This window comes from Anastrepha ludens, chromosome 4 (genome assembly GCF_028408465.1).
Source record: "Anastrepha ludens isolate Willacy chromosome 4, idAnaLude1.1, whole genome shotgun sequence".
NCBI classification, from domain to species: Eukaryota; Metazoa; Arthropoda; class Insecta; order Diptera; family Tephritidae; genus Anastrepha; species Anastrepha ludens.
The window spans coordinates 1,774,847-1,801,771 of record NC_071500.1 but is presented as its reverse complement, the minus strand read 5'-3'; the positions used below and the strand labels follow the sequence as shown (position 1 = coordinate 1,801,771).

Genomic DNA, 26,925 nt, shown 5'->3' with positions numbered 1-26,925 from the left:
TTTGAGTTACCCAATAACCAGTCTATTCTGATCAACATTGTTACCACCATGTTAGGTGTAAATAAAAGGGTGCACATGAATAGAGACTGTTTAAAAACTTACTTTTCAAGTTTATAATGTCAATCGCATTTCTTCTGCTTTTGCTAATTCATGAAGATGAAGATGGTGCAACATCGAGCACGCTATCCACGGCAACCGGAGAAGTCAACGGGGATGGTGTTTCTGCCACAACGAATGACGGAATGTTCTCTAGAGCCTTCAAGGGAAGAAAAAAATTATATGTTAAATACTTTTGCACATTCATAGGTATTTACTATTTCTTTTCTTGGAAAATAAGGGTACGTTGGATGCCCTTCTGCGTTTGCATTTCCAAATGCTTCCAACGCTTGCTGCTCAAAGTTTGTTAACTCAGACACTTGATTTCGTTCTCCTCCAGTCTTATTGCCTTCTGCAATTATAATATTTTATGCAACCACCTGATTACTTCCTCCAGTTTCGCATTCCCTAGAATAAAAACCATTTCGTTAGATTAATTTATATGAGTGCATATGTAAGTATATGAATAAGCATGATTATGTGGCTTATATATATATAACTGGCGCGTACACCCTCTTTTGGTGTTTGGCCGAGCTCCTCCTCCGATTATGTTGCTTACCGCCTTTAAATTGGTGGCGATCTTCTGCCACATATTCGAAATAAAGGTCGGTGATGCTGGATTGTTTTTCCCTTCTTTAATGCAAGGGTTTTCTTTCTTTTGTACAGGGACTCCCCTCAGCTGCAACAGAATTGGTGATTTGTGTGTTCCAGGACATAATATCAATCCACGTTTTATCCCAAGAGATATTAATATGTACTTATTTATTATTTAAACAGAAATCCAAATACTATATTGCATAAATATTTATAAATTGCGGCTACATTGATTTGTGACCTGTAGTTCGATTTGAATACTCGGCTACTCAAATGGGAGAAATGGATGGGGTCAATTAAAATGTATCTGTATATTTATATTATGAAAAATATATGTGTCATAACAATTGCAATCTTTTTCGTCTAAGAAGCCTCTCAAAAGGAAAACAGACCATATTTTAACGCTCTTATATTATTTCTGCCACAATAGTTGCGGTTTTAAAAGCCAGATTCATTATATTCTCTGGGATAATCCTTGTGTAAGCCCAGGCCTGCGGTGGAATTTAAGCGAAAACCGGGCCTTAGGAAACACCCTTTAACAAAGGTAACGACGGCGATGTTGTTGTAGTTGTAGCAGAGCACTAGGCCCTGCTAGTGCGATGTGATCACCGATCGTCAACGTCTAACTCAACTAACAGTAGGCACAGGGAAGGTGCTGTTTCGACACGTTGAGTCCGGAGAGAGAGGAGCGCTGGGTGAATGGGCTTAAGAGGGCATATGAATAGATATCGTAAATATCGTGCGGTGTGCCTTCACATGTCGGACAAATATATGATGTATTAAGAAGTAGCCGAGGCTCTTCGTCTGTAATAGCTGATGGTAGACCTCCGATAACGGTATTCGGGGGTAGGGAGCTTAGGAAGGTGGTGAGAGTATCCCAGTGAATATCGTTTAGCATCCTGGATCTCGTCCAGAGAGCATGGAAACCTCGTTGGGAACATGTTGCAGGGGATACAGGAGAATTCCCGTGGATGTACTGATAGCAGTATTTTGACAGGTCAGGAGCTTTGTCCACTGTGAGTGTCAAGCGACCAGAGGGGCGAAATTCAGTACCGGCCGCCCAATTGCTTTAAATGTCGCCAGCAACATTTCTTTGTCTTTGCCCCAAGCGCTGCCGGTTAGCGATTTGAGGGCCTTGTTGCGGTTTTGGACCTTGGTGGAAATCGCGGTTGTATGCGCTAAAAATGAAAGCAAACTATCAAAGGGCTTATTAACGGTTCTTATTGGTGTGTCATCGACTTTCACCTTTAGCTTCAGTTTGGCTTCCTCCAGTCAGGCGGTAAAGAGGGTCGCCGTAAATTTAGTGCAGGAAAGCTGGAGATTCCTCGCAGTGAAAGGCGAGAAAGGCTTATGAGATAAACGTTCACGGCGGCGTCTTATCCTCTCGTATCAAAAGATACATATTTACATATTCTGAGTTGCCTGGAGGAACATTCATTTTCAATATAAAAAAACTTGGATTATGACATTATTTCACACACGAGCGAAATGTATCTAAATTATAACACACAGAAGTATATGTGCATATGTATGTATGTACATAGGAAAGTAGATGTTTGCAACCAGTAGGTACGCCATCGGAATCGTATATGCATCTGCATACATATCGATATTCATTAATATTCATGTGTGCACACAACTCTAAATAATAAATCACTAGATGGGCATGACGACCTTGATTTTTGTGCAGTATATTAAACAATAGGAGGAATTAAATTTCTCGGAAATTTTAATTTGCAAATGTGAATATATAAATGCTTGCCGAGTGGAAATGAATATCTATTATTTACGATTATATTGTTTTTGGGACCACCGTCTGCAGATCATATAAAACCGTGCGCTGCGATGGCCTTGTGTATTATATTAGCAACGAATGCAGGCGGAAAAGAGGAGATGTGCTGTGCCATTTTGTTATTGTTGATTATTCTTTCCCGCATTAATTGAAGGAAAGATTTATGCAAAATATTTTAGCTTTTGACTCAAGTATCAACTTTCGCGATAATTTACGTCGAACACATTTGGGGGCTCGTTGGAATACCAGCCGGTGGTTTTAAATATTTCACTTGAAACGCATGACGTGATAAATGTCACTAAGGTTTGGCTTTAGATTGAACAGCAGAGCTTATAAATCAGTTTAAAGAGAACAGAAAATACAGAGAATAGGATTTTAAACGGATTAAGCATTTGAATAATCATAGTTATCAAATTTCATATGAAGAGGCAAACCTTAAGAGCAACAGCTACGAAATGATCAACATACAAATATTTTTTTAAGTATTTAATAATCTAAAAAATGTAGTATTTCTTAATTACAGAGAAAGAATATTAGAGAATACTTGGAATTTGATTAAACAATTAATTTAGTAATAATTTGAAGTAATACTTCGTGGAGAAAATGTATTCCAATATAAAATATAAAAATATAAAATAAATAATTGGCGCGTACACTTCTGTTAGGTGTTTGACTGAGCTTCTCCTCCTATTTGTGGTGTGCGTCTTGCGTATCGAGCGCAAAGCAAAGCACGCAAAAGCTCTTTGAACAGACTCTAATCTATTAATACAGACAGCATGAAACGGTCTCCAAACGAATACCGCGCATTCTAACCTCGACCGAACTAAGGACGAGCACAACAGTTTGAGAGTATAGGAATCAGAAAACGAAGAACTATTTCGACGAATAAAGGCCAGCGTTGGGAACGATTTAGGAAGAATATATTTTATGTGGGTAATGAAGTTGAGCTATACAACTCACGCTGCAGAGTGGAAATCTTCTAGAGACATAATTCTATAATAGATTTTCAGATGTATCTTAACGACCTCACACATTCTTCAAAATATTAAAAGAATATTCTGCATAATTTTTTACAGGTCCAGAACTTTCATCGCTATATTATTGATATTTCATTGAAATATAAATTAAAGCAACATCAAATATTCATCGAAGAGAGAATTCAGACAAAATGACTCAGATTGTGAATTGGGCATCCATAGCAGCAATACTCATCATATCCTACACTATTCAAATTCATGCTAAAGTAAGCACAGAACAGGCACATCTATCGGCTATGCAGAGACACCGAAATCTCCACGCTCATCATCATGATCGTCACAAATCTCAATTTGCGGCTGAGCTGCATCATAAATTGCAGCAAACGCCACAATTACAACATCGACAGCCTCGGCTTGGCACATTTAACTCGTCTAGTACGGATTCTGAAGTCCTAACAATGCACAATAGAACTCCACCGAGCTTAGCCATGCAACCTATGCAGCAGCGATCTACGCGCCTACGTCGTTTAAGTGCTCGAGACTATTACAATAACAATGTCATGCAACGTCGCCTTCATAACCATCGCGGCAACTCTGAGTGGAACTATCACACCTACAATGTGCATAGCAACACATACGAGTCACCGACCGGTGCATCTGGTCCAGGAGCTGTGAAAATAGGATCTAGCGGAAAAGGAGACGACAATACTGACGATGTGGAGTTCATTAGTCAAACAGGAACAGGGGTAGTCAGCCCGGATTGGAAATATAATCGGCGTGAAATAGGATACATGCCACCACATACAACCGTCGCCCCACCGACACATCCCCCTCCCCCATTAGTGCCGGCCAGACGTGGCTATGTTACAGCGGCGCCGCCCAGCTTGAACTCCGACCTACCAGGCACTACAGATGAACCAAAAGCGACGAACATCGATGCAAAAGAAATGGAAAAGTAAGTTAGAAAATAAATGTACACCTCTCAATACTATTGGACTATCTCTTAAAAATAATGTCAAAAGAATCTAACCGCATATGATGCCCGTAATATTTCTAATCGGCTTAGATGTGAGTGCGTAAAAAGCTTTTATTATTTTATATTTGAGTAGGTTTGTTGGCTGCCGCTTTACATTAGGGGAAGAGAGGCAGAGTAAAGGTGCCCAATTGTGCTACTACATGGGTCTATCCGACCTTCCCAGAAAGGTAAACCACTACTTGACGAATCGTATTAATAGTAATTTTATGTGACGCAAGATATTTCATACCAGATGTGGGTTCAATACCATCGGTTTTGCTCAAATAAAGCAATCGGAATTAAGGAAATTCTTCTACGTCGAAAATTAATGGAATGCCTACGTCTCGATAAAGATTTACACTTGTATATTTCCCCCCTTCTGTGTTAACTCATCTTTTCACAGATAGTATGTATTAATAACACAGGTCTGCAAAAAATGGGTTCGGAATGTTCTATAAAAGTGTAGTATCATTTCCGAAGTAATTTTTTGCGTAGAATCCGAATCCGGGGTTTAAATTGCTCTATTACGTCAGGATTTTGAGATATCCTAACCTAAAAGTGCAAAAAACGCTGTGTTTGCCCATTTTTGAGGTTATGTAGCTACGAAGATTTTGCTCTTCATAAAAAAGTAGATATGGTATTTTAAATTATAAGTCTTCCTCTTTTAAATGCCGTTGAGTTTGCTTAAATATCTTTATTTTTCACTGAGATATCGCATTTTGAAGTTTCCATGTTTATAAATTTTTCGATATTCGAAAATCCATTGAGATAACATGAGACGTGATACGGTCGATTATATAGTCGCACAAAAAAAATAGCCAACTAGACCCATATATCCCTATGTATTTTTGGTCGATGAATCCGAATCCGATATGTAGGTCTAATTGGCTATTGGGCATTGTCTCTAGTAACCACAAAGAAAATATAACTCAATGATTCCGCCGACTCTAATAGTAGATAACTTTGATGTATAAGTTGACGGGTTTCAGTGTAATACTCTTTTGTTTTGTTGTCGAGATGCAATTTGTTGCTCATAATGAGTTTTTGGCAAACGTAGTGGCCGTTTACTGAGCTGTAAAAATCGAGCGCACTATGCTCGGTACCGTTCATGACCGTTTATGTGCGATAAAGAATTAATGGCAAAAAATTAATACCAAAAACGTTAGGTGATTTTCGTTTTGCATTTACTAATAAATTAAATTAAATACTTAAATAATTTCTACACGCATTTGCTCCATAATAAATCTTAATTGAGCGCTTTTGAATATTCTCCTCAAACAAAATAGAGCTGAAACATGCACCTATCGGTGCATTTAAAATTGTTTCCATCCATACATACATAATTATAAGAATGTGTAAATTTCGTTTTACTTTGTTAATACACTTGAAAATTGTGTATCAAAAATGCAGCGAACTTCCAAAATGGGCTTGAAAATCGAAGGAAACACAGTATTCACGCTTTGCCTGAAGGTCGAAAAGCCAATAATAGTAAAGCAACAATTTAATTTTAGGTATGTACAATACATACAAATATACTTAGTAATACAAAAACAGTTCGATTTGATGATCTTGAGAAAAACACTCAACTTGACCAAATTAACTTAATAAAATAAACATCGCTCCAAATGAGAAGTTAGAGTGCCAACAACGCTCTTCAACTTGAAACACAATAATAAAGATAACAAAAATACTCGATCGCTTTTTATTTACAAACTATTAAAAGTATTTTGTGGAATTTGGAGGCAATTTCATTGCCATGTGGGAAAAAGTTTCTTTTTTCTTCTCTTAGAACTACCAAAAGATGAGTTCATTAACGTTGGTTCAGATCAAGACGAAGGTCATTATTATTGCTATTATTATAAAGAAATATATTGTGCCCACTTCAGGGACTCAGAGTTCTTCTCTTCCTTCCTCAATAAATTTTCGTACGATGACGGAAATAGGTATTCCCATTTGTACCTGTTTCGCTCAGCTTATTAATGCTGACAATCTACCCCCTAAACCGCTGAGGAGGAGTGCATTAGAAGATGAATATTTCTAGGTTTTTTACTTGAAATTGGTATGTATCCTTATGCCTGTTACAAAACTCCGTTACATAGATAAAGTTACAATATACTAAGCAGAAATATTACCTACTTTCTAAAGCATTGATTGCTATACCGTGAGCACCACGGTAGTTCTCTAAATGGACTAGCGCTAATTTTAAGTTTATCAGCATTCATCAGAGTTGATCAGCTCTAAAACTCTTACTGATCACTTTTCGTAAAGAAGTTTCTTCGTTTGTGCAAAAATACGTTGTGCTGGAATGTCGCTTTGCCCTGGTTGGAAAGCATTACCCTGCCTACTTCGAGCAGGCCGATGAAGCTGTTATACCAAGGGTGTGGCCACCTAACCTCAAAGTGGGACCAAGAATTTTGTGAATATTCCAAATAATTTACAGCGTAATAAAAACGATTATAAAAAAATAAATGATAACAGGTTTTCGTGGATTTTTGGGCACTCATCTTAAATAAGATCTTTTAATTTCGCCTAATTTTCAATAACCAAACCTGGAAAGGAAAAATATTATTATAATAATTGTTTTCTTTAAAAATGATTTTATTTACCATTTTGGGTAATACGAGTATTTGTAATCGTAACAGTTCTCAACCAAGTAATTGCGGATTTCACTCATTGATGGCTTCAGTTGAATTTTTAGGTTTGCCGACGTAGTACAAATGTAAAATAAATTCTGTTATTTGATAGTTGGCAATTCAGCTGTCAATCAGTAAAAAACGTTTTTTGGTCAAGTGAAATGCAAATGATCCATTTTTAAAACGACTGATAACTGGCGATGAAAAATGGGGTTTTACAACAATATAAAGCGGTGAACCAGGTGAACCAACACAAGCAACATCAAAAGCTGATATCCATCAAAAGAAGGTTTTGTTATCAGTTTGGTGGGATTACAAAGGAATTGTCTACTTTGAACTCTTACCACCCAACCGAATGATCAATTGTGATATCTACATTGAACAACTAACGAAATTAAACAATACAGTTGAAGAAAAGCGGTCGGAATTGACTAATCGAAAAAGTATTGTATTCCATCATGACAATGCAAGTCCACACACATCTTTGGCCACTCGGCAAAAATTATTGGAGCTTGGTTGAGTTGTTTTGCCACATCCGCCATAGTTCTGACCTTCTGATTACTTTTTGTTTCGATCTTGACAAAACTCTTTGAATGGTAAACATTTCAATAATGATGATGATGTCAAATCGTACTTGATTCAGTTTTTTGCCAATAAAAAACAGAAGTTTTATGAACATGGGATTATGATGCTGCCTGAAAGATGGCAAAAGATCATTGATGAAAATGGACAATACATTACAGAATAAAGTTATTTAGTTCCATGAAAAAATTGTCTTTGATTTTCTAAAAAAAAATCCGCAATTACTTAATTCCCAACCCAATATTTACTCTTCTTAGAGTGTTTAAGTAGGGCTTCACTGTAGCTGTAGTGCTGGGCATTGCAAACAAAATTTCAAACGTTAGACGGGTTTTTGGGGCTTTATTAGAATTATTTTTGGCAAGCATTGTACCACAATTCTATTTCATTTTCTATTCTCTCCAAATTATAAAAACCCTCGGCGCCGCATATTTGCAACAAGATTCTGATGCAATACAGTCAAGGAAAATGCATCATTATTCGGTCTGAAAACTTTTACTTAGTAATAATAATAAGAAATTTAAGTAACTCAAAACAAATATTGCTCGCTGTCTCCCTGGCAACGCCCTTGTGTTGCACCATCAAAATGTAACTTCTTCTGACGCAAGCAATAAGTTAATTATAGATGAATATTTTCATTGTAGTTCAAGAATGCGGTTAACTGCAAGATTCTTGCCTAAATGTTTAAATAAGGCTTGAAGAAAAAAAGCAAAAAAGGATAAGATTATGTGTACCGAGTGTCTGAGGAGGCTAAGGTTAGGGAGAATTTTTCAAAAGCTTTTTATAAAGTCAGCCAAAAAATTATAATTGCTAAACTTATTTCTTATCCTTCTTGGCGAAAGTCTGTAGTTGTAGTTGATAAAGTTTCCTCAAGGATTTTTATAGCATCCTCTGGAGCTCCCCAGGGAAGCATCTTAGGCTCGTTGATTTTCGTTTTATTTATTGATGCATTACGCACTCTAAAATATTTTGCTACCATAACAAGGCAGTCGAATGCTTAGTTGCTTCAACCGGATAATAATAGTGTTGGTCAAGGGTCTTAACTTAAATGTAGAAAGTGCTTCCATATTTCTTCTCTATCTAAGTTTCGTTCTCGTATATACCTTTGATCATATTGGTAACTTCGTTTTAGAATCCTACAGGAAATTTCTGGGTGTGGTGTTTGATTCAAAACTTTTGTTTCTAAGCCACATAAGGTACACTATGACAAAGGTTTATACCATGGTTGCTTTTATTTGCTCTGAATTCACTGATCCGTATATCCTAAAATGGCTTTATAATTCCTATACCAAATTTATATACAATATCATATCAATAGACTTGAGAGGATGGATTTATAAGGAGTTCGGTGCAACCTGAAAACCTCTCTAAGGCTCTCCCCCCTAGGCGCTGAACGCTGTCCGGACTGATTATTGGTTATTTGCAGCTAACCTTCATTACTAAAGGCCTTTCAATATCCCCAACCTGTGACGCGTCCAGTTTCCTGCAGCTCGGCATTCGCAAAATATCCCTAATTCCGCGATCCGGAATGCACCATGCTCCAATGGGAGAAAAGGAAACGATGATTAATTTCAACATCTCTATTAGGAGTTTTTGGAATCACGATATTTTTTTCTGGACCGAGCGGAATAACTCATGTTTCTAAACCCTCCCATTCTATGAACTGTGAAAGAATTTAACTTGTTCTCAATAGTCAATCTCATAGACTTTTCTTCAATAAAATATAATTTTCAGGTATTTTTCCAAATAAAATATTTATTAAGTTATTTATATATATATGTATATATTTTTTTTGTCGGGGCAGACTAGCAAGTGCAACACTCAGACACAATTAAATCCATTGTACTGCACTCGGGTTCCCTTTCTAATTTTCTTTAAATCTACTCGACCTCCGAAGAAATCTGAGTAGATCTTGTGATGCCAAGGAGCCAAGGTGGTCGCTTACCACATCAGTGCCAAAGACCTCAAGCCTGATTCGAGCGAAGGCGCGGCAGACGCACAGAAAGTGGTCCGCCGTCTCATTCTCCTCTCTACATGCTGGGCAAAGTGCACTGTCTGAGATGCCCACCTTTTCCATGGGCTTTGCCCATAGAAAGTGGCCCGTCATCAGTCCAACCAGCCTCCTGCAGTCCCCTCTGCTTAGTGACAGGAGGAACTGCGACAGTCGGTCGGGCATGACAGGTAACATCAGTTTTGTCCATCTGCAGCCTCTCTCAGCCTGCCAAGCTCGCTTAGAAAAACCCGTTTGCTAACCTTGGCTTTGATGGCTGCAGAAGGGAGTGGCAGAACGGTCTCCGAGCCAAAAAAGTTGGCCTCAGAGCACAGCCTGGCTAAAGAGTCAGAGATCTCGTTTCCCACGATACCCACGTGTCCCGGGACCCATATTAGCATCAGGCTATTATGTCTATCTCGTTAAGCCTGGATTTACAAAGTTATTTATAAATGTATCCAATAGTCTGTACGAATCTTGTGTTTCCTTACCTTATGTTTCTAGATTATAAACAAATTAATAAAGTTTGGGGTAAAATTTAATTATTTTATTGTATATCGATAGTTGGAGGTTTATTCTGCTTGAGAGACACGTATGGCTGTTTATGGCCAATATGTAGCATATCACACCGCCTTTTGATACCGATTTGGTAAGCCTTGAAGAATATCACAATTAATACTATCAGTGCCCGTGATAATGTCGACTCTGCCATAGCTGCTTCTTCTTCTGCCTCTCCTTTTGCCAGTTGTTGTGTTCTTCCGAATATGGTGAGTAAGCCATGCTGCCACCTGGAGCTGAACCTGTTGCTATTAAAACAAAAGCAGTAGATTCTACAATATTCAAAATGTACTGTTTGTACATGTTTATATACGAGTGCAAATCTATGTGTGTATTAAAAGTACAGATCATAACATCCAAACTGTGGCTGCCACGTGTTGCACACAGCACATTCGATTTCAATATACGAGGGTTATTGCCTATTTGCAACATACATATGTGCATAGATTCATGTTTTGGGCATTCTCTGCCAAATCTCCATAAATATCTGCATACATACATATACATAGTTGTTGCTGATTGATGCACACTATGGTGTTTTGGCGTTTGTTCGATAAGCAGAGATAAATCAGTTACAATTTTATTGGTTTGCTACTCTGCTGTGACAAACCCAAAGTGCTTGGTGGTGGCGATTGCTGCTTATGCTGCATACTCGTATTTGGAAATATGGTCCAGCTGCGATGAATGATTTTGATTGCTAATTTGCATGCAGCTCTGGCAGCGGAGTCAAGCCTAAAATGCCAACAACTTGTTAATTATGCATCTATGATCACTGGGACATGAGTTTCTTGATGTCGACTACTGAAGTGCGCGATTACTATTCATGTACATATGTATATGTGCATATGTCGCCGAATGGCGTTGGTGATTGGTGACCTGTGCATGCCACTTGTGGAATTTGTTGGCGACCAACCCAATTTGTAACCAGAGAGTAAATGGACAACGCGAGGGGGAAATTACGTCAAAAACCCTTTAGTTAGCGTATTTTGATTCCGTGTTTCAGCCAAAAGTAACTGCATTAAGGTCATTGGTTCACTTAGGTACGGCATTTTGGAGCTATAAGAGCTGCATATATTTATATGTTTGTGAAATGTATGTACATATGTATTATAGTATATTTCTACGTTAACTCGAAGTCTAGATTCAAGCAAACAAACACACCTATGAAAATACATACACTTATGTATGTGTACGAGTGCATATGTTAAAATAAATTTACAAGGCTACATTCATTAGATATTTGGTACCGAAAAAGGTGGATTTACTTATTTCTTTATTAGTTCAAAGTTGAAGCTTTTGGCGCGCTTTTAGGTCAATTATGACGTTTGCACTTACAATTGTACATATGCGTGTGTGTATTTGCAATATTAACGGTGTGCAGATATGAAGCCTCAGATGGTGGAACCACAGATTTTGATTGCACTTGAAATGCAAATTGAAAATTGTAAAAATTACAATAACACCTCATGAATGATTATTTATATTTGTATTGTTTGCTGAAGTACATTTACCAAAAGCCTTGACTCCAATTTCAACTCTTATATTCGACCAGCGCGAAGCTAACCATTAAAATCCACAAGAATTTTTTACAGAATAACGCAAAATTCTGTGCAAAAAAGAGAGCTAAGTAATGAACAGTCACTTTGACCCCAAACATGACTAACAAGCAAAAGCGCATGCGCCTGCTGGTTGCCATTCAGTCGAGTAAGCAAAGCTATTCGACACTTCATATGTGCGCGTATATATATAAGTACATAACAACACATTCCCTGCCGGAAAAATCTCAGCTCGATGGTAGGGCAGGCTGTTAATTCTTACGTATTTATTATAAAACGTACGATGAGAAGATTTACATACATTTGCCGCTTTTTTCAAACGGAAAATGCTTGAAGAAGAGATTATGCCCAGCTTTTGAATTTCCAATTTTACTTATTTCACTTATAATTTTCAACGTAAACAAACTATCAGCTGTTCGTGAAACTTTCAAACTGTTATTGATTTTCTTTTCGTTTGCTGTTACCATTTAAAATTATTAAGCGCTCGAAATTATGCAAAATCCATCAAACACTGAAACCTCGTAAATGTACAATATAAATTTTAGTTTTCGTTTGGCCATGTAGAATTTTAAAACGCGAAATTTTTTAATGAGTAGAATTTTGATGTAACACATGGGCTTGAAACACCCGGGCCTAACAAAGAAAACACGTTTTTTTTCTTCAAAATTAGCTTTATTCAGCAACGTAATTCCCATCAAGAACAATGCAATAATTCCAGCGCCGTTGTAACATTTCAATACCACTTTTGTCCAACGATTTATTTTTTCCCCCAAAATAGGCCTCAGTTTCAGCGGTAACCTTTTCATTCGGTCGAAATTTCTCACTGGCGAGCATTTTTTAAGTCTGCGAACAGCCAGTAGTCGCTGGGAACCAAATCTGGCGAATACAGTGGATGTGGCAGCAGTTCGAAGATCAATTTATGTAGTTTTGCCATTGTTTTGACTGACTTGTGACACGGCGCGTTGTCTTGTTTCTGGTCAGCACTGAGCAAACGCGGTATCCACTTTGAACAGAGCTTGATTGAGTAGAGTCCCCATAACACTTTTCAAGCTATTGTTTTGGGGGACATCAGAATTCGTTTTAGAGGTATGGTTACTTCGGCAAAGTTTCTTATTTTGATCCCTAGAATATGATTTTCACAGAGCAATGGGCGATTTTTTTGCCTCCCCACAAATCGACCCGGCCTAATCAGCATAGAGAAAAAAATTAGCAAAGGGAAAACACGAAACAGATGTCAGTAACAACCAAAACCAATAACAAAGATCCTAAAATACTACCCTGAGGTACACCAGAGGTGGCAATAAACTGTTTCGAATATTTAGATGTTATATATTTATATAATAGGCGCGTACACCCTTTTTGGGTCTTGATGTTGTTCCACAAAATGGAGGGACCTACAGTTTCAAGCCGACTCCGAACGGAAGATATTTTTATGAGGAGCTTTTTCATGGCAGAAATACACTCGGAGGTTTGCCATTGCTTGGCGAGGGGCGACCGTTATTAGAAAAATGTTTTTCTTTTTCTTTTAATTTTGGGTTTCACCCAGATTCGAACCAACGTTCTCTCTGTGAGTTCCGAATGGTAATCACGCACCAACCCATTCGGCTACGGCGGCCGCCAATATTATAATAATAATATTTAGATGTTAGGTAGACTTTAAATCCACTTTGGCTGGATTTAAATTAAATTTATTTGCTCTGTCAAATTAGAAATAGTCTGTAAGGATATCCTGTAGACAGCACAAATAAATAAGTAACTCATTGGGTACGTTTCCAATTTTTTCTTTTCCTTTGACAAATATGCAGAAGTAAATTCTGAAAAATTGCTGGAATTAAATCAGGAGACATCTCTTTAGGTACTAGAGAAGGTACATATTCTAATATAGGTAAATCTTTGTAAGTAGTTGAATAAATCTTAACATAGTTATTTCAAGTATTTAACGAAAAAGTAAGCGTTTTGAGGTCGCTGGGTTAGCATCAGTGATATAAAAATAAAAATATTAACTATTCCTGCGTGATACTGGATGAAGTTGAAAGATTTGGATACAGAATTCAATAAGATGTGAAATATAGGGGCGTACTCATTGTCCTGAGTTAGAGCCCACTTTAGATAGAGTAGTGCTAAAAAGTTAGAGACGCCTTTATTTTTAAGTGTCATAGTCAGTTCAATGCCAGGGTCTAAAAAATGTGTATTATTTTATAAAATTATATTATAATAAAAATATATATATCAAACACGCATTTTGACGTTTAAACGGCTCAATATTTACTTATTCCGCTTCGTGCCAGTCATTGAGCTGCATATAATGAAGGTAAAGCAGCTAAAGGCACAAACTGCACATGAGGCGCGAATGCAGAAGTGTGCTGAAGAGTAATCCGAGGAATTTCATGCTTTGAAATATTTTTGTTCAATGGCTTCATCTAGCTTATAGCGGACTTGAATAGTCTTCTTCTAGTCTAGTCTAAATCAAACGAACCAAATCGTTCATTTCATATTTCATATTCTTCACAATAGTACATATTCTCTCTGTTTTTAATCAAGATCACAACTTAAACGCTTCGAACATACACAGAAATGGAAATTTCGTTTAATTCCCCAGGTTTAGTAGAATATTCAGTTACAGCTTTTCGTCACTCGAACCCGTCCAAAGTTAAATATCCTCGTAATGATTGAAGTCCATTACTAAGAGACCTAAACTACATACATACATTAACGCATATGTAACAAAAATGTTGTAAATTCTTTTCGCCCTTCGGTGAACTACTATAATGAATCTATAAGGAATTTCTACAATAATTTCAAAACTGAGGTTATAATGAATATTTATAAATGCTGGTTTTCTGTTTAATTACTGGACACATTTATTAAGTATTTTATTTCCAATCATCGGAGAGGGGGTAGTGTTGCTCCGAATTTTCTAGAAGTGTACAAGCCCTCCAGTTCTGAAGTAATCAGATTTCCTACATGGTATGCACTCATATATTTATTTGCACGAATAATGGGTACAAGAGAGCTCGCCCAGCCTTGCATTGCTTCTTACCGATTCGCAAGCAGCCATACATCCGAAAAGCGTTGCCAAAACAACGCCAACACCAGCTGCAAGAATAAAATTTACACATTTTGCTTGTCATCGATGCCTTAGCGCGATAATTACTCAACATGACTGGCAGTTTAGCAATTTGCGCACAGCTGCCTGGAAAGTGGGAGTGATATTTCAAACGATGCAAAAGGGCGGTAGCAGAACTGAAGTTCAAAACTCGAAACGATCCGTAAAAACCTATTGACCTCATGCGATAAAATGATGATAGAAAACGCGGATGAGCCCCCGTACTTGACGCCCATGAAGGATTAAGAATACGAGTACTTAAAACCAGCACAGTTTAACTTTTATGGCTCAAAATGATTTTACTCTTACCAACATTATGTACTTTGGCCTGAGTGGATAATTCAAACACTATATGTGCAGTTCTTAGTCATTCGAACTGTATCTATATCTCTGGCAACGACGGGAACGTCCGATAGTTATTATAATCATTTTTATTACTTGTCGACTATGAATCGTAGCGGCTTAGATAGATAAGACAGGTACTCGGTATAATCTTTAATCGGTAATAATGCTACTTATGGAGGTTACATTTGAAGATCTAATAGATGAAAGATCCGAAAACTCAGACTTGAAGAAGTACAACACACTACATGCAGTACTGTACATACGTACATATGTACGTATATACGGCCCCACCCACCGTGCAGTATTACCGCGTTGGCTATCGTATTCAAATTGGGTTAATGGATACCACTTAAATAATTTGAAAGCTTCACACAAATTTAGCGCCCATTAAATCCCTTACAATCCGTTACAGACCTACGAACTTTGGCCACAACCAATGCATGCATATGTGAGAGAAAATTAAATTGAGGTAAAGTAGATTGTGCGAACTGCGCAAACTTCCTTCTACACAAATGTTGCAACATAAAAATGTGAATGCAGCCAACACTCATAGCCCTTGTTATGCTTGGAGTTGCGACCGTCTTCGATCTTCGGCTGACCACATTAGTTACCATTGGAGTAAGGTAATTACAAGTGGGTTCATATCACACTACCAATTGATACCGTAAATGCTTTTAGTGTTTTGGGGCGCTTATTAACGCATTGATTTGATCCGCTGTGCTTTTGAGCACGGTGGGATAAAGCCGATGTCTCCAGGTGCCCACATGAATCATACCAGACGCTGTCTCACTACTGGTACAGGAGTAGCCCATTAATTTCTGATACATGATTGACTTAACTCTCTTAAAATGATTCAACCTGTCAGTTTTTTCACGGCTTTATCAGTACTTTGAGCCCAGACTTCTCAGACTATGCTTAACTAGATTTTGCATCAGTTCCAAAACAATTTCGATATGGGTGAGGTAGACTATATCGTCCCCTTAGTATAACAATAGCCTATGTGCTCATAGGCTATTATTTTTTTATTGAATTTTTGGATTCTCCATCGTCGATTTTATATGTGGTCAAAATTTTGTCAAATTCTAGTTCCACAAAGTGGGTCAAAACGTCAGTCAAAAAATAATAAATATTTACAGACATAACGAGATTTGAGTGAGAGCTACTTTCGACAAAAAGTTTGAAATTCATTTTCTCAAAACATCAAAAAATTTATAGGCTATTTTAATACTAAGGGGACGATATAATCTATTACACTACAGGCTACGAACAGATCTAAAGTAAGTCTATACACTTATGTTTACTTATACATACTCATGTGGTAGGCTATAGCATGTTTGCTTGGGTTATCCAGCTCAATTCGCTGGAACAATCTGGATCAATTTGCGTTGACAGCACTGATCTAAAACCTCTGCTTTGGTAGTACGAAGAAGAAGAAGCATAAACACAAGAATTGTTGTCGAAAATGCATTCGGGATACTTAAACCAAAATTCATATGATTATTTCACAAGGAAATACAGACTTGGGCTCATTCCTTCAAATAATTATATGCGGATGTATTCTACACAACTTTTCCCGTTTGGAACATGAAACACTAAACATTAATTAAGGATGAAGAGCCTGTAAATAATATATATTTTCAAGGAACGGGAGTTTTTCAAGGGCAACCAGTCAAATGTTATAATTTTGCCGTAATAGTTTATGCCTAATTATCTAGCAGTAACATTTTCTGCAAAAAATCTCATTCAACATGAAATTTATCTCTGAAATAAAAGCTTTTCTAATTTTCTTCATGTAACTGTTCATGTTTAAGTATTTGTATATTCACTTGTCAGTGCTACCAATCACTAAAGACTGTGCTGCCCAACTAACAACGAAAAATAGAACGAACAGAACGGATCATAAATTGAACCAGATCTCTATCAGGATCACATCCCTGATGTTGAATTTGCATGCAAACTTTTTATCCGGATCCGGATCATTGACCATCGGAACACAGCTTATGTAAATGTATGGACGAGATGCATATCATCGCTACTGCTAAATGTTATGCACAGCTTTGAGGTTTGTCATTCGGTCAAATAAATGTGAGTTTAATGTAAATTTATGTACGTACACGTTTGCTTGCATCAACTTTAATCATTGGCATCGAACGACAGTATTCACAAAGTAACTGTCCATGGCTAATATAGTACGAGTGCATATAATGCATAAATACCCAGTTGCATCAATATGCACTCTTACATATTTATGTACATATACTTATTTATAATGCTTACTTAGGTATTGGACCTTTCGGACTTGCTACTTTCGGTTTACCCTGGAAGTACTGACACCCTAATCAGCATTACAATGTACGAGTGGTAAATTCGTTTCCATTTTGGTGATGCTAATACGGAGCAGACTGTTATGCTAATGCCTTTAAGCTCAGTACTTAAATGGATTGATTAAAACTGCTTTCTTTTGTTGACATTTTTTCTTAGTCTTGTGAATGCGTCGCACTTTATTAAGTTGGAATTTAATTACCTCTTCGGCCAGTATGAGTGTGAGTACAAACTTAAATCATTTGTATGGGTTTTAGAGTTTTTGAACGTTTTCATTTTAGTATAATTTTCATTCCTTCACCTTCTCTAGATCGTATTATCTTATTTTCTTTTTACAACATTTAATGAGCGGAGGTATGTCTTTTGATTTTCGCTTAAGTTGGTTATAAAGAGGCTTCTAGCTACTCAAAATTTACATGCTATATGTTTATGCATACAAATGTGCACACATACATATGAATGTATGTGAGTGCTTCTACGCACAACAATATAGCTAAATTAAAGTACCAATTTTAATATTTCTTTAAGTAATCGGAGCTTGTGTAGTGGCCGCCGCAACCGAATGGGCTCGTGCGTGATTACCACTCGGTAGAGCAGTTCGGAACCCGCTGTGAGCACAAAAGCTTTGTTCATTATTTTGTACACAATTTGTTTGATACCCAACCTAACTAGAGTTGGCCCTAACCTCTAATTAATTGTTTTATTAAAGCTTGTTTAAACAGGCTCGTTCTATATTTATAATATAATGTCAACATAAACTCGTAATGAATTGCTATTTTTGCAATAAAATTCAGATGGCAACATCATCAAAATTGTTGCGTATGGAATATATTTTATTTAAAAATATTTGTTTTTAAATGAACAAAAACTTTTTAATACAAACAGGTGGCAACAGCCAGTTAAATTGAGTGATACACACAAACCACTACGACCCTTAGGCTTTCCAATGGTGTTAAACATCGGAGCAATTGTTTTGGAGTGATGCTTTTTCGAAGAAATGTTCTGCCTTTTTATAGATTTATAGTATACACATACATACATAGATATACATCCTTGTGTAGAGATGGCATTAGACTTCACACCTTCAAAATTCAAGTCGTGCAAGTGCTTAGGCCTAACGAATACAATTTGCGTAAAAATTATTGCGAGGGATTTCGTACGCTAAACACTACTTTTTGGCGTGATGATTTTTATTTAAATGGAAATGTAAATAAGCAAAATTGCCACCTAAAGGACAGAACCCACTAGTAAAACATCAACAGCCACTTCACAGTCCCAAAGTGGCCGCTTGGTGCGCATTGTCAAGCAGTGAAATAATTAAACCAATTTTTTTTTTTTTATTCTAGAGGGCAAGCAATTTCTATGTCTCTCTGAACGATATTTTTCTGCCAGTAATGAGGGACCATCCCTCCTTCAGTATACGCACATGGTTTGAGCAAGATGACGCCACGCCGCACACGGCCAGAAAGACCGCGGTGTACTGTGTGATTTCTTCTCTAACAAATTGATAAGCCGCTTCGGTGACATATCCTGGCCACCCAGGTCGACCGATCTTACCCCTATGGACTTTTTTCTGTGTGGATACCTCAAAATTAAAGTCTATGAACCAACCCATAGACCATTTTCCAAGAGTGTATCCAAAGTAACGGTCAACGTTGAGAAGAAATAATTTATAAAAAATAAAATCCGCACTTGTCTTCTTTGTAATAGTTATTGAAATAAATATCATCAGTAATTCTTTTTTAATTTGGCTTTTAATTCCTGACGCTGCCACCGGATACCCTGTACATATCTAAGAATTTTGTGTACTTTTTCAGATGGCTAAACGTAACGGAGTAAAAAAAATCCCCTTTAATAACTAAATTCATTTGGCCCGTAGATAATCATCTGGAATAACAGAGATCCAAAGAGAGATCTTGAAAGTACATATATACTAGGGAGCATGCCGCCCGCATGCATACATACAAAGTACATCTCACCTTCACACAAAATGCGTTTAAATCTGATTTGTTGCAAGAAATTAGAGGAAAAATTTACTTCGCCAAGAAGGTTATTCCAAAAAAATACTCTCATACATATATGTACATACTCGTACATGTGTACAGATTTGCTCCCAGGCTGGCCCAAATCTGATCGGCCACCAGACGTTGAATGATGCGCACAACTGGCAAAAGCATACAAAACAATTTAATGCTTCTTATTATTTTAGTTGCATAGTTCGATCCGCTGGTGCAGAAACAGTGCAAATTCTCAAGCAGATTTACTATATTTGTGTGCAAGGGCTGCGCATGCTAAAGCACTTAAAAATTTTCTATGCATGCACATGCTGTTGCATGTATGTGTAAATGTTTCATTTTGGAAATGTGCATGCATATATACAATATATTATATATAAGTATATGTATATATAGCGAAAACCTAACGTAAGGGAACAACTTTCCATTATCTAAACTGGGGTCCAAGTTAAGAATGTAAAAATATTGCGTAAATTAAGCAAAAATTAAAAAAATATTAAAAACGACTTTAAGGATAAATATACATACATACATTTGTTAAAAATATTTTTTTCCTTTCCTTATTTCATAATAAAAATTCCCAAAGATTGAAAATAAAACCATACATTTTTTTTCTCATTTCGTGGAAAGAAAGAGGCATATCGTAGAGAATCTACTCGTAGCTTACGAACATGAAAAGTCAAAATGCCAAGATAAGTTTTTCAGAAACGCAGTTGCCTCTCATTTTTCAAAAGCCAACTAGCTGTCAAAGTTACCGATGCTGAAACATAAGAATTGAAAAACAATCATTGCTATCTGGTCACCCTATAAATGATGGCACCGAAACTATTCAGTTCGGCATCTCGCATCATCTTTTTCTGCATCAGACAAAGAAAACTAAATTGATGACTAGATTTTTCACGAAAATTCGCCTTTTTATAAATACCTATATATGTACCTACAAAAATATTTACATGCATACATATATAATATTTCATTTTTTTTGTTTTGGAACAAGGCTTACGTGTGCATTTGTATATGTAGGTACTTATGTAGATATAGGTGCGCATTTGCATATGCATTCGCACTCAGCACATGCAAGTGGTAAAATGTTGCAAAATGATGAAAGGATTTGTATGCACGAGCATCAGGTACTTAGATACACACATATATACACACATATATATGATGGAGTCAAATTTTCTCGATTAGTGTTGCAGTCATGGTCCAGAGAAGATTTGGCTTTGCCACTGCAGCTGAATAGTGCATTGCCATCTGAATTTTCTACTCCTCGTAATGCACTTTTGTCAGTTCACTGACAAATTGAAAATGTCAAGCGGTGCCAAATAGACATGCAGCATCTAAACGGAAGATGAGGAAAAATTACACTCAACTGTTAGGCTGCAAAGCAGATGTTGTAGAAATTTTCGCTGCATATACAAGCAGGAGCGAGTGGATCTACAAATATCATATTTGCCAACGCAGTCTTCAATTCGTGCAACGTGGTGCATTCAACAGCAACAGTGCCTATTCCCAGAGCTTCCCCACTTCTCACCGCCTGTGATTGTCTTCACTTTACCTGGAAGGATATACTCGCAACATAGACATTTCTGATATTTCTTATATCCGTGCTGTGACTGCAGTCCCACTTTATATGTATCATAAGCAAATACGTATGTATGCGCGTGTGTAAGTTGAGAGCTTATAGGCAAAATAAATGCATAGAACTTAAAGTTTTCATAACTTTTGTAGTCATAATATGATGATGCATATACATACATACTGATGTATGTGTATGACAGAGAAGATGACTTATAATTGCAGACACTCACCTGCACACACATAAGTGCCGGTACATGTAGGTAGATTTATTATTTAGACTTAAGAAAGAATTGATTATGTATTGGCAGACATACAAAGTGATTTTCCTCGAAAGGGCATGATGTCAGTGTGTTAACATTTAACAAGTCAAACCTCACATTTATAGGAAGCCCAGCGGGTTTGCCCCTTCACAGGCAATGAAGTATAAAAATTGAAGGTCCGAATTTAGAGACGCTCGGCCAAGCACCCAAAAATAAGGATGTGATTGCCATTTATATACTGTATACATACATATACATATGTATATGTAAGCATATGTATATAATACATTTTCTCTTCCATTGATTGATGAATTCATAATTTTGCACTCTTTCCATTTTGATGCATAACAGGTTTTGGCTGATCTGCATTGGAATGTGCCAACTCTTATGACATTCCGTTTTACCTTCACTTCAACTTCAACTTCACCCAACAGCCTGTGCTGCATAACACATGCCGCACGTGAGTCTAGTCAAAACTTTCATTACTTAAACTTTTAATTAATATGCTCTTCGTCTACACATTTGTACGCACTCCCTTCACTAAAGAGTGTGATGGCGCCGCAGATGCGTTCTTTTCGTGTTACGCAAGCATGTCTTTTTTATTTTATTATGCATCCAACCACGTTTTTACCGTTGTTTATTTTACTTAGAACCTGAGCTAATCGTAAATTACTAGGTTGTTCAACAAGTTTTGAGGCTCGATAGGAAAAACACAATTTTATGGTTGGAAGAAATTTTATTATCAGTGTAGTATCCCTGTATATCATTGCACCTAATCCAACGAGATTCCAATTTATGAATTCCATCCCTGAAGTGAAAATCTGCAAGGGCTGCAAAACACGCTTCCACAGCTGTTGTAACCTCATAATTTGATGAAAAACGCTTTTCAGGAATGCATTTTTTTAGGTCTAGGAACAGACGGAAGCCGCTAGAGGTCAAACCTGGTGAATACGGTGCTCCAACAATTCGAACTTTAATTCATGCATTTTAACCATTGTCAAAATGCTCTTTAAGATATTTTTGTGGTCATGCTTTCATCAATTGAAGTACAACTCAAATAAATTAGTAATACTAAAGCCTAAATATAATATAATATAAGTATATGATAAACAATGCAGACAACAATGAGATACATTAGTCACAATTCAGAAACTCTATCTGCAGTTCAAGTTTTGACTTGAAAGTCTCTCGTGAGAGTAGCAATGCCCTCTGTTAGCAAACCACAAAACTTATTAACAACCTAGTAAGATTAATGTCTAGGTTGGTCTTTCTGCATCCTAAATCCAAATCCGCGGACACATTTTTGCTTGACAATTAGTTTGGACCACACCAGCAATACCTTTAGTAATATATGTACATATATGTATATAAAATCTTACATAATATCTAAAAAAAATACATCTAAGTTAGTGAAGATAAACACATTAAAAACGGAACAAGTGTGGTTCCGATATTTTGAAAAAAGTCCCAAAATGTGTGAAAAAAGTTTTAGACTGTAGTTGCGGATTTGTAATAAAAAAATTTTGCACGTTTTCTCTGATTTTAATGTCTTACGTTTATATAGTACATACATACATACGCATCTTGAATCAGGCGGGCCAACCTGGTTGAAAATTTGTGTTGCAATAATACTTGCAGGAATTGTTGCAAAACGCAAAAACACGCGGAACGTTCTGGCTCTGTTCGATCTGCAGAATTCATTCAACAAGTGCAAGCGATCATTGACGAGGGTCTTTCAAATGAGGGCTGTTGCGAGGGAGATTGATGTTTTTGAAGGTCTTATCGGTCAAGTTATTCATGAAGATCTCCGGTATAAGTCCTACGTTATGCGCAGAAGACAGTTTTTGTCGGATCAAGCGCGAGAACAGCGAGGTATCTGATCAAAACACCTTCTAATCAAAATTAAACAGACTGAAGCGCCTGAGATGTTATAATTTTTTCCTGACGAAAAAAAGTTTGCCCAGGACCGAAAGACCAATCGCAGGAACACACGATGTTTCCAGCCACTATTCTGGTTTTAGGCGTTGTAAGCAACAAAGGACATGTCATGCCACCACACTTCTTTACTCAAGGATTTCGATTGAACGCTGCTGCATATATCGAGGTTATAGAGACAGGATTGATAATGTACGCGGTGAATGATGGGCTGTCATTACAGCGGCTGGCTGGAAACATCGTATGTATGTCAAAAGGAACATCACATAAAGCGATGGCGACGCAAGATTGAATGGCTGAAAATTTGGACGGATCCGGAATTCGGGCATGCAATCGTTTCCGGAGCCGTTTCGAGGAGTGCAATAGCGCTAATGGAAATTTTATTGAAAAATTGTATGGGCATATAATAACATAATGTTGTGTAAAAAATGCTTACAATTTGATTAAAAACTAATTAATTTTATTCTCAAGTTGTGCTCAAATACCGGGCGCGTATGTATTATTGGTAGCACAGCCATGTTTCAACCTTTGCGCCCGAACGACGCCTCTCGGGCATCCTATTCGTTTTTTAATATTGTGTTAAGCATTGGTAATTAAAATTACTTTTTTCGTGTGTAGTACATCTTTTTGAAATACTTTGCAACTGATTGTAAGTGGCCTTAACACGCCTGGGGATAGGCGCGAAATTTCGTATTACTGTGATACCTGTTCTGTACTGTGATAAAGCTAGGATATACCATATGTATATTGGCTATTGTTTCACTAATTTCAGACTGTAACTTTTATCAAAGATTATTGTTTTCGACATATAAATGAATCAACGAAATTTTATTATTTGCATCCGCTTGTTCGTTTATAAATGTTTTTAAAGTAGCTGTAAAATGTTTACCTAATTTGGCCGAAAACATGACGAGTTGCTAGTTCGCACAAGCGAAAAAGCCTCGAGTGCAAAGGGCTAATACAAACATACATACATTATTGGGTGCTTTCTGGGAGTTTGGCCGAGCTCCTCCTCCTATTTGTGGTGTGCGTTTGTGGTAGTTCCACAAACGGCAGATATTTTTTATTAGAAAAAACTTTTCTTCATTTTGGTGATTCACGGAGATTCGAACCTACGTACTCCGTACCTGCGTAATTCCAAATGGGAGTCACGCACCAATCCATTCGGCTACGGTATAATAGCTCACGTTTCTATTTTTTCAAAAGCCATAAAATTTTGATTTTAAGAGTAGCTCAGTTAATCCCTGACGGCAACACGTCATTGACAATTCACTGCAGATAACCTCACTAGAAATAACTATTTTCAAAATACCCGCATAAGTAAATACATGTATTTGCTTAACCTGGAATAGCTGTACCTCACGGGAGCTGAAATTAACTTTAATAAGTCTGGACTTATTGCAAAAGGTGTGACATGTTGGCTGCATCAAGTGTTTGCCAAACGAAAATGGCCAAGAGCTGTGCAAGTGTACAACGTCTTCAAGCCTTAATCATTTTCTATTGCCTCCATATATATGCACCTACTTACACAGCTACTACATACCTACATACTTACATATTTACATATGCTAATTATCGTCACCAAGTTGCCGTTTCATATTTTCTATTTCTTAGCGAGCGCTGCATTTACATATGCGATGAAAAGCGTTGGTGGAGAAGTCTCCCTCCAGAAGTCAACTCCAGACGCGACTGGCAAACAACTGTTGACTAGCAATCGTCAAAGGTTGTTGGCTAAAGTGCTTGAAAACTAGTCCTTCCGCCAATAGCAGTCAATTAAGTTTTCTTTTAAGTTTTCAACTTTCATTTGTGCAAATGTACTTATGTATGTACATACCTACATATGTATGCTGTTAAGTATGTGTTTTATGTTTATATATGTATGCATATGTGCATATTATGTCGTATTGTGTTGTATTTAACTAGAAACTTTTCGCGTGCTCCTCATTCCATTTCAGGCGACATATCTGCGTACAGCAACGCACCATTACCATGCCCGTGAAGACCACTGAAGTGTATGCTAGGCCGATTTGGAAACACGTAAATACGCCATGCAGCGCCGTCCAAGTGCAGACACAACATCCAAACCAGATGTGCACAAGAGTACAGCTGGTCCATGAGCAGACTTTTCGCGATGTCATTCGTCACAAAGCCGCGCAACAGGTCACGTACGACTGCTGCAACGGTTGGGAGCGTGAAGGGCCACACTCAGACGCATGCTTAAAACGTAGGTGGTGATGGTTCACCCAATTTTATGTTTTTTGCTTTTGGCATCATTGCGAGATACTATTCAGTCTCCCATTTTCTTTCAACAGCGGTTTGCACTAAGCCTTGTCAAAATAGTGGCACCTGCAGCGCACCTGATGTTTGTAGTTGCCCTGTGGGGTTCACAGGACAGTTTTGCGAGCACGATATTAATGAATGCAAGGAAGAAAAACCCTGCGACCAGACCTGTATCAACACAGTTGGCTCATACTTTTGCAAATGCCGCGAAGGTTTCATTCTACAACCGGACCAACAAAGCTGCAAGAAAAATGGTGAGCTTCATAATTCAATAAATGGAAGAATATAACATTTGTAGAACTTTTTTCAATAGCCTTGCAAGATGATGATGCCTTCGAAGCGCGTGATTTGGAAAACGAAATTGAATCAAGTGATAATGAAGACATAACTGCACGTCTTCAAAAAATTGAGCGCTCACTAGCGAATGAGCGGGTGCACACGAACGAATTGCAAAAATCTTTAACAGCGACTTACAACGTCGTGGATACTCTGAAGAGTCGTTTAAATACAATTGTAAGTTCACTTGAATTATTATTCACTCATAGAATATTGATTGATCTTGTCAAACACTAAAATAATTCCATATGCATATGTTTACTTACAGGAAAAGCAGCAGCAGGACTTAAACCGATTACAGTCTAATTTATATGCGACAGAGTCCCGCACTAACAAACTTGAAGGCATGTTGAATCTGTTAATGAAGTGTCGAAATGGACCGAACGCCTACTGTCCGTAAGAAATACATAGATCCATGTATAAATATATGTACAATGAACTCAAGTGAAACAGAACTGTATTTATAATTAAGCTAGCTGTAGCGTCTTTTAAGGCTACTCCCGTATGAAAATTATCAAATGGCTGTAGATAAACGTAAAAAAGTCATATAAAGGTGCAATTCGACCTTGTCTATCGCCCATTTTCATCGAACTAGGACTTTATTTATCACAATTTTCCCATACTTTCTTGCCGAAGCTCTCAGTTGAGCATATACGAATAATGTCATGCCATTTTACATACATACATAAGCATAGTATTTAGTTTGTATAAACGCACAATTCTCCATAGGTTACAGTTTTTTTAGTTTCGTCGCCGAAATATATGGGGAAAAGTAAAAAAACACCGTAGAATAAAAAGTGGTATTAACATGCAGAAATATTTTATTGCTGCTTAATTTTTAACGCATTTCAAATATTTACATTATAGACATGTTTTAGATGTAATATAATATAATTGTAAATAAAAAAATTTAACTATGTATGACTTTAATAAATAAGCAAAATTACTTCACATA

The 26,925-nt window shown here is 37.1% G+C and overlaps 1 protein-coding gene across 5 annotated transcripts in view; it reads left to right on the top strand.

Annotated features, from left to right (window-relative positions):
• The window catches only part of LOC128861319 (uncharacterized), a 42,536-nt gene extending 15,611 nt beyond the window's left edge, over positions 1 to 26,925 (top strand). For all 5 annotated transcript variants that reach the window (XM_054099370.1, XM_054099367.1, XM_054099368.1 and 2 more), the window contains exons 2-6: positions 3,559 to 4,414; positions 25,310 to 25,578; positions 25,667 to 25,888; positions 25,948 to 26,147; positions 26,239 to 26,925. In XM_054099370.1, the coding sequence (XP_053955345.1) occupies positions 3,651 to 4,414; positions 25,310 to 25,578; positions 25,667 to 25,888; positions 25,948 to 26,147; positions 26,239 to 26,370 (1,587 nt within the window). In that variant the 5' untranslated portion in view covers positions 3,559 to 3,650 and the 3' untranslated portion in view covers positions 26,371 to 26,925. The remainder of the gene's footprint in view (positions 1 to 3,558; positions 4,415 to 25,309; positions 25,579 to 25,666; positions 25,889 to 25,947; positions 26,148 to 26,238) is intronic.